This window comes from Passer domesticus, chromosome 20, assembly GCF_036417665.1.
Source record: "Passer domesticus isolate bPasDom1 chromosome 20, bPasDom1.hap1, whole genome shotgun sequence".
NCBI classification, from domain to species: Eukaryota; Metazoa; Chordata; class Aves; order Passeriformes; family Passeridae; genus Passer; species Passer domesticus.
The window spans coordinates 4,010,752-4,019,585 of record NC_087493.1 but is presented as its reverse complement, the minus strand read 5'-3'; the positions used below and the strand labels follow the sequence as shown (position 1 = coordinate 4,019,585).

The 8,834-nt window shown below is 41.2% G+C and overlaps 1 protein-coding gene across 6 annotated transcripts in view; it reads left to right on the top strand.

The window, feature by feature from the left end:
* CEP112 (centrosomal protein 112) overlaps nucleotides 1-8,834 on the top strand; it is a 159,484-nt gene that overhangs the window by 138,453 nt on the left and 12,197 nt on the right. For all 6 annotated transcript variants that reach the window (XM_064395729.1, XM_064395728.1, XM_064395727.1 and 3 more), the window contains exon 24: nucleotides 3,721-3,810. In XM_064395729.1, coding sequence (XP_064251799.1) covers nucleotides 3,721-3,810 — 90 coding nt within the window. The remainder of the gene's footprint in view (nucleotides 1-3,720; nucleotides 3,811-8,834) is intronic.

The window sequence follows — 8,834 nt, the reverse complement described above, 5'->3', positions numbered from 1 at the left end:
ATCCGAACTTGGAAAAATTTAACTAAATAAGTTAAGTTTTGTTTTCTGTTCAGGGGGGAAAAAGCCTCTGACGCTTAAAAATTGGCCTGGATTTTTATTTTTAATCCCTTTTTCTTCATCTCGGCAGTTATTAATCATAGGGCCTGCTGCTCTTTGGGCAAATTGTGACACTTTGAAGCAGAATTAAAACTGCATTTCTAAACAAAACAAAACATTGTTTAATTTTACAAAAGAGATGTTCTGGGGTGCACCTGGGGTAAGTTCTCTGCTGTTTTTAAGAGTGTTCTACATGGCAAAAGCTTCCCTGTCTGATTCAGAGAAAGATCTGAGGTTCTGGTAGCTTCAGGGATTGCCATCAGCATTCAGGCTCTGGCCACTGCATGTGAGGCTTTTTGACTACAGAGAGAATTTCCAGTGTGATCTTAAAGGTGCATTATTCATGACATCTCTCATGATCCCTCCTAGAAAATTAAAATCACGGGCCACAAACTCGCCTACTTCTAATTGCTGTTTTCGGGGTTAATCACATGCAGGAATCTACAGCAACCATGAGATTTTGGTGTTACTTTTGCATTCTGGCACGGCTTTGATCAAATGCTGAACTTTTGGTTTTATTTTTTTTTGCCATTGTGCTGATACAATATCTGGAGTACTCAAATGAACATTAATTACTCATGGAATTTATACGGCACAGGAATAGTCCAAAAAGGGTCCAGTAAAGGTATTTGTGATTGATCCAAGGAGTTAGCTGAGTTGTTTTTTTGCCATCCCAATACAAAACCTGCCAAGAGCCAGTTATGATGTGATTGGAAAAATCTGGGAGTTCATGCAGTAAATTCTGGTTTGGAGAAAAGGTGAATGGATAACTGGAAGAGTTGTTAGTTTGCTGTACTTACATGCTATAGTAAAAATACCTTCTTTCTAAATTTAAATATAAGACATTTTCTGCTTTCCTAATGAAATAAAACATGTGTGCTCCGTGCTGGCAAACACTATCTGGAGTAGGTGAACCTAACAAAGGCTGTGTTATCTGAATTTCCCAAATTAAATGACTTTCAGATGCACTGCAAGCCCTCAGATTTAAAGCAACCTCTCGTTTTAACCTCTGCAGAAGAAGTTTGTTGTAAAGAGTAGGTGTAAAAATGGAGAAGGGAAGGAAGGAATGAGCAGGGCACCAGTTCTCTTTGCCACCATGGGGCTGCTGTCCTGTTCAGGAACAGCTTGAGATCCAATTTTGTACTCAGGACCTGAGATGGGGGATGATAGAAATCTGTTTTCTGGCACAAACACAAATATATGGACTCACATGTATTTAAATGCTATCTCTTGGCCAGCTTCAAAGTCCTGTGAAAGGGTCAGACTTGCTCTTGAGCACAAGGGAAGGATGAGTGATGCGTGATGAGGTTTCTTCCCTCCTTGTTTTTCACCATTTGGGCTGGAAAAGCTGATCCTGAAAGAGCAGGAGAAGATGGGTCATACTTTGTAGTTTATCCAAAATGTGCTCCAGGAATGTTCCTGAGAGTCATCCTGGCTTGTTTATGAATGGACACTTTGGGGTTATGGCAGGATTTTTGTCTAATTAATTGGGTTTTTGGTGATCTTCCCGGTATGTGGAATGACCCTGCTCCTTGTTGCATATCTACACTGTTCATTTTAGCTTTTATGTTTGTTTGTGTTTTACCTCACAAGATAGATGTACAGAAAGCAAACAAAAAGCCTACAGTTCACATATAATTCCCACATATATTTCATTATATTAATGCAAATTCCTGGTACTGCAAGACTTGTTGAGTATTGAAGAAGAGTTATGTATTCAAAGCCTGGATTTCAACATTTCTCAGAAGCTCTGATAGCATAAAAGTCCCTGGGCAGATTTGAAGTTCATGCTTGGGTCTGGTTACAATTTTTGGCATCAGAACATGTAACAGTCTTACAGCTATAAGACTTTAAAGTTAATGCCTGGCATCACTTCAAAACAGCGTTCAAGATCTATCATAAGTAGTCCTCTTATCTTATCTCAATAGCAATTTTATCCTGTAAATTATTGGAGAGTGCAGGATTTCGGTGCTGTGGAAAAGAGCAAGGCATTTTTGCTGTTAAATCTTTGCACCACGAGGACTTTTAATGATCCTGAGTTGTGCACAGGTACCCTGGGCTGCTGGAAGCAAACATAAACCATATGGCAGGTCCTGCAAAGCTCCCCGAGTCTGTGGGGCTGTTGGTCTCTCCTCTCAAGGGAAAGGCAGGGGCACCAAGGGAGGTTTAGGTTGGATATTAAGAAAAATTTCTTCACTGAAAGTGTGGTCAAGAACTGGAGCTGCCCAGGGAAGTGGTGGAGTCACCATCCCTGAGGTGTTCAAAAAACAAGTGAACGTGGCTTTTTGTGATACCATTTAGTGACCATTGTAGGGTTGGTCAGAGGTGGACTCAATGATCTGGGAGGTCTTTTCCAACCTAAATGATTCTGTAATTGCAGGATGCTCTGCAGAAGGCCTCTGTGCAGCTCAGCTTTTCTAAAAGCAGCACTGGAGGCTCCTTCAGTGCCTTTTGCAGCACGAGCCCCTTCTCGGGTCCAGCCCCGTGCTGCTTTTCTGATGGGTATCAATGCCCCAATTTCCTGCCATACAAAAGATAACTCAAAATATTCCCTTTCTGCAGCCACAGCCGCCTCTGTGTTGGTGTCAATCCCCCGTCCACATTGTGCACTTTGCTTGGAGTCAGCACTTGCAGTTAACAATGCCTTTATTCAAGCTGACAACATCCCTAAGCTTTTAGTAAATGTGTAAGTAAATGTTAAGCGTGTATTCAAACATCCAACAATGAGGAGGAAACTTTCAAAACAAACAGAAAAAAATCTTTGAAACTTTGTATTGTTTGTTTGGTGTGTATCTGTTAGAAATAACACAGACTATCAGTTCCTTGGGGCACGCTGTTCCTTTGTTAAGCATGTAACAAAAAGATCAAGGCTCTGAGTGACTGCTGGAATAAAAATAAATGTATAAGGAGAACAATCATGACAAAATAAATTTGTCGATGCATTTTACGAGCTTGGTTTAGGAGTGATTACTTCTGAACTAAATAAGGATTGGGTAGTTGTGGTAAAGTGACACGATCACATTATTCCTTTTATTTATTGCCATTTATATTTCATTTGTAAATCACGTGCTAGATTGACTACAGGGCAGGAGGGGAGCCCCTCATCTCGGCCAGCATCCCACTTCAGTAATATGGAATACATTTCCACTCCAAATTCCAGACATTGTTTTCCAGAGAGGGATTATTCTGGCTTAAAGAAAAAAAACTCTTGCTACACTGCAAAACTGCTCCTAGGAAGCTCAGGTTGTGCAGATAGGATAACAACAAAAACCTGGGACATTTGCAAATGCAAATGTTGCAATATTTCCGTTTTACTTCCAACCTTTGAGAGTATTTCTTACATTTTTAGGATGGATGTTCTATGAGAAGATATAAAAATAATACATTTTTAGGATGAGTAGCCTATAACAAGATAAGACTTTTACTCTTCTTCAGTCAATGGTCCCACCTGTGCAAAGTAACTTTTCTGAGTGGCCAGACTGCCTCTGTCATGCCTCAGCACCAAGTCCAGCTGGACTCACAGTGCTCCACGCCCTTCCCCAGCTCGTGGAAGACGTGACCTGGAAGTTTTGCTGCCATGCCATGTTTCTCACGTGTGTTTTGCATCCCTTGCTGTTGTTCCAGGCCTTGCAGGACGAGGTGGAGAATTACCGTGGGCAGGTTTATGATGCTCAGAGGAGGCTCCAGCGCAACGAGCTGAAGGCCCAGGAGCAGGTACTGCTGGGTGCTGTCCCTACCCCTTGAGCAAGGAGGTGCAATGGTTAAAAATAATCTCTTCCTTCAAAGCAAAAGCACATATTTTCCTGCAAAATTCTCAGCTAGCTTTCTTTGCTGTTTTGTTGGTAATAAAAGAGAATTAAACTGTCTGAACCCTTCAGGCAAATACTTATCTGCTGCTCTCTATTGCAAGTTGGTATTTCAGCTATTCTAGCTGTTAAATGATGCATTTATTTTGAACTGACTGTTTGCAACTGACTGTAGAGTTTTAATAAAGGTTTCTGAGACTATTCGAACCTGTTCTTTAATGGTTTGTATGAAGAGAAGTAAAATTGGACAATAACAGCTAAAAATAATCTTTAGTCCTGATCTTCTGCATTCATTGTCCAAACATGTCTGTAAACAGTTTCAGATGATTAATAGTGCTAAATTTTTTCTGGACACTTACAGTGAAGTCAGAGATTATTTAGTGTGCTTTGAGCAAAATAGAGTGTGGTGTTTACAGACAGCGTTGGAACAGAAAGTCAATGATCTGCATTCAAACCAGATTAAATTGAAATATTCAGGAGAATATGCAGGTGATGAATGCCTGAATCAGATAGGAATTCATGTATTCCTAATACAAATCAGGATTTGAAGCATTTGAGAACTTTATTTGGTGCTGAGTAAACAGAATCAACAGCGTATGTCCTACATGAAGCATTTCTAACTCTCTACCTGCAGGAATAATCACTTGGGCTGGGTATAGAAGATTAATAATTATTTATTTCAAATATGTTTTCCTCAGTTTTGCCATCCTACTGGCACATGGGAATTCTCTGTCACCCTGAGTGTTTAATTGATGTATTTCCTCTCTGGAGTGCCAGTGATGAGCAGTTCCCTTCTGCCCCCTCTGCCTCCCAAACCCAGATGCTGGGCCAGGCTCATCCTGAGCTGCAGTGCCTGCAGCACTGGAGGACTTTGGTGCAGTCAGTGAGCTGGCCTGCAAGCATTGCATTTTGGCTTCAGAGTCTCCTGGAAAAGAAGGAGGAAAATCAGCTCTTTAAAGCATGGTTGTCCCTCCCAGGGAACAGCACTGGCTGCATGCTGTGAGGGATGTCCTCTTCCAATTTTTTTTCTTTTTTTTTATGTTTTTCTTTAGTCTCTGCCACTGCCATTTTGCTTCATTTTTTTTCCTGACCCGTTTTGAGAAGGATCCAGAAGAAGAAATAAAAAGTGACTCATGAAATACAGAGGTTGAATGCTGCACATTCACAGGGTGCCTTCAAGGTTTCCTCCTACATGAGCATCTGCTCCAAGCCAACCTACAGAACTCTCCTGTCCAGACTTAATTAATGAAGGACTAGTTCAGATGGTAACATCCTGTTCCTCAGTATACTGGAACAGGAATGTTATTTAAATCACACTGTGCTGTCCATCTTTGAGCTTGATGTGTTGGCAGGTTTGGTAGAGCTCATATCCAAGTTCCTCAATGGTCTTGTCTGCCTTTCATCCATTGGGACTTTCTGAGGCAGCTGGAGCCACTGAAGCTGGTTTGGTTTAGGTGGTTTCAGTCTATTTTGCAGACAAACATTTTGGAAGTTGTTACTTGTCTCCTCTGTGACTGGTTAATTCATTAGTTCTGCTTATCTCTCCAGAAGAAAAATGCAAAAGTGACAGGTCTGACATGTTCCCAGTTACTGGGTTTGGCCAGGCTACCTGCAAACATGTTCATCAAGTGTTAACAGTAGTTAACAACTCATCAGCCGATCAAGGACTTAAAATATTCAGGGCAGTAACTTGCTTTCTGCTTTTACCAAACACTGTGTGAATCAAAATTGCATAAAACAGGGAGATTTGTGCTGGCGCCATTACAAAATCCACTTTTCCAAGCTTTTACATATCTATAAATAAGGAGGAGGGAGGGTTAAAGAGCTTCTGTTTCTCATTAAAAGGAAAAATCTTGTGTTTTGATTCTATAACAACAACAAACAAATGAATGAGACATGAAAAAACATTTTGTTGTGCTTTTAATTAAAACTAAAAAGCTGTTTCTCGTTATGGCTTGTTGGGTGGTATCTCAGTGCTCCATGTTGGCCGTTTTTCCAGAGCAATGTCCTCATAACTCTTCAGCCTTTAAGAGTGACTGACAGAGCCACAAAGTTTAACTCTTTGTCACAGTGACCCTCTGGTGATCACACAGGCTTAACCTTTCGTTATTATAATCATCCAGAGACACAAACTATCCTATAAATAAAGGGGAGAAAATACTTTGGGCTGTCAGCAAGCCCTGGGCTGCTCTGGAGGGGAGCCTGGTGCTGCACTGGGAGAGGAGCTGTTGTTTTCATGGAGCTTTTCCATTCCCATACTTTGTGTTCTTGGATGAACTCGTGTTTACTCCTGTTTAGTTTTGCTCTCCCATTTTACAGCGTGGGTCGGTGCAGTCACTTTGTGTCTGTGTTGTCTCACCAGTGGTGCCATATGGCAGCCATCTCTGGATGATGGGTTCCAATCACATTTCTCAAAAGTGCTGGCCTGAATAATTTTATCTTTTCCGTAAAGGTTGTCCTGTCTCTGTCCTGGTTTTCCAGTGTAATTTCTGCACTTCAAGAGTGGAGTCCCAGAGCTGTATCGTCTTTCTTCAGGTCAAAATGTTGGATGTTTCCTTTAAAAATTAGTTCCAGCATATTGAGACATAAATAACTATATTCATGGAAAGAGATAAACTGGCAGTAAATGTGAAAACTGTAATACATAGTTTTATATATATTGTTATTGTTGAATGTATATGGCCACAGGACTCTTAAAGCAGTCTGGGAAGGTTTCTGGCAAATTTGGGTGTGTCCAAACCATTTCCTTGCATAGCAGCAGTGAAGTTTCTTGTATCTCAGTCCTGCATAACTGTGGGACCAGCTTCCTTTCCAGTGATCCCATTGTGTTCCTGTATCATGTAGTTCTGGAGTGAATTTATCCCTTGGTTGTCTCTGATGTGTGCCTGGATGTAATGTGAGACAAGATTTCCTACTAAACTTTATTTCTTAAGTCCTGTGGCTTTGTGCATTTGTCAGTCATAGGTAAAAAATCTCCATTGTTCATACGGGAGGCTCTGCATCCTGTGAGTGTGTAATTAAAAATGACACACATCACTGGGAGCTTAATGAATCCAGGAATTCAGGCACATGTAACAAGTTTTGCTGAATTTGGATCTGTATAAAAATTCATGGTAGTGATCATTTTTTTTAATATACTACCTAGATTTCTTTAGCATTCATTTCATTTCAGATTCTTTTTTGAAGGGTAATCACCCCAACTCAGTTTATTTTTTTAATAAGGAATCTGTCTTTTTGAAATTGCACACAAGAATTTTCTCACAAAAGAATCCTTTTCTTTTCATTCCTTGTTCTAATGTTTCTAGCCATAGATTTGGGTTGACTATAATATAAAATTTTGCATAACAGAGGAGAAAAAAGTTCCTAGTGTTTGCAAACAACTGAAGTAGCAACACTATAGATATTCAAACCACAGGGATACCTCCAAACAGTCAAGTCATAAATAAAGTTTTAAAGGAGATTCTGAGACAGAAAATCAATTATGTTCAATTCATTAATATTGCTGAGGAAATGAAGGAGAATAGCAATGGAGGTTTTCAGCCCTTTAATTTCTTTTTCCTGAAACAGATTATAAAAAAAGGAGAAAGGAGTTATCTGAATGAGGATGTTATAGAAGTATTTGGCATAAAATGGGGCAGCTTAGTTTAAGTGGATTTCACTCATGTTCAAATGAAAACAGGAGTGATAATTGTAAAAGAGCCTTGATTCAAAAGCGTTCAGCCAGTTTTCATTTCTAATGTTTATTATCCAGGCTTGCTCGATTTTTTTATGACTGCTGGATATTTACCACATTCAGCCCAACTTGCTGTTTCCATGCCAACTAAATATGTTTGTTCTCAGATGAATGCTGTGATGCATCCTTCTGAAATTTCAGTTGCTGTGTAGCACAGAGGAACTTCTAAGGTTTGCCACACCTTCTCCTTGGTGGGAATAGTGCTGCTGCCAGTGGATTTGTGGAGCTGGGAGCAAGGAATCAGTGAGACACAGATGAGCAATAGACATTGATGTCCACAGTATGAGTCCCAAGTAGTTTTTAATCTGATGGCTGGAGCACTTGAGTAATATTAGCTCTTTAGTTTAGGGCTTTTGGGCCATGTTTCTTCTTAGAAATTATCTAGCAGAAGTTGTCCCTGCCCATGGCAACGGGATTGAAATGAGATGATCTTTAAGGTCCCTTCCAACCCCAACCATTCCACGATTCTGTGATTTCTAAAGGTATCAGAGAGTTCTGAATACCATCAGATGGCAGCCTGGGGTGCCTCCCTCAAATTCCCAGACTTTCTCTAAGTGTTGTCATTCTCAGAGCATGTTACAGACACCCAGAATCAGGCAAATAAGCTCTAGATTAGGATATTTAAAAGCCCATGTTGGCTCTGTGGCCAGCTGCAGGTGAGAGGGTGCAGGGAGCTTTTGTGTCACCGAGGCAAGGGACACTTTGGGAGCTGAGACCCAGCCAGTCAGCAGGGGCTGGAGGTGGTGATGAAATTCTGCTCTTTGCTCCACGTGCTTCAACCCACAGCCCTGAAACACTTCCAGAATTTCTCCCCCAGAGACCCATTTGTGCTCCCACAGAAATGGGAAGCCCAGCCTGGATGTGGAGGATCTTAAACCACAGCAATGATTCACCAAGAGCAGCCCTTGCTGGGGCCGTGGGGAAAAGAGTGAGAACCTGAAAGAAGTTTCCACTGTGACTTTCAGGAACTGCACCACCAAGTATTGTCACATTGAATAGTTCCTGTGGTTTCTGCCTCTGACCAGCAGGATGGGTGGATTTGGGGAGTGGTTTTGTGCAGGTCTGTGTGGCTGAGGAGGGACTTTCTGTCACCTCCTCCATCCACTGCTCTGCTGACACCCCAGCACTGGGGTCAGGAGGGACCTGTGTGTTTCAGCTCTTTTCCTACCATAAAACCTTGTGAAAAATGCAGGGGACAA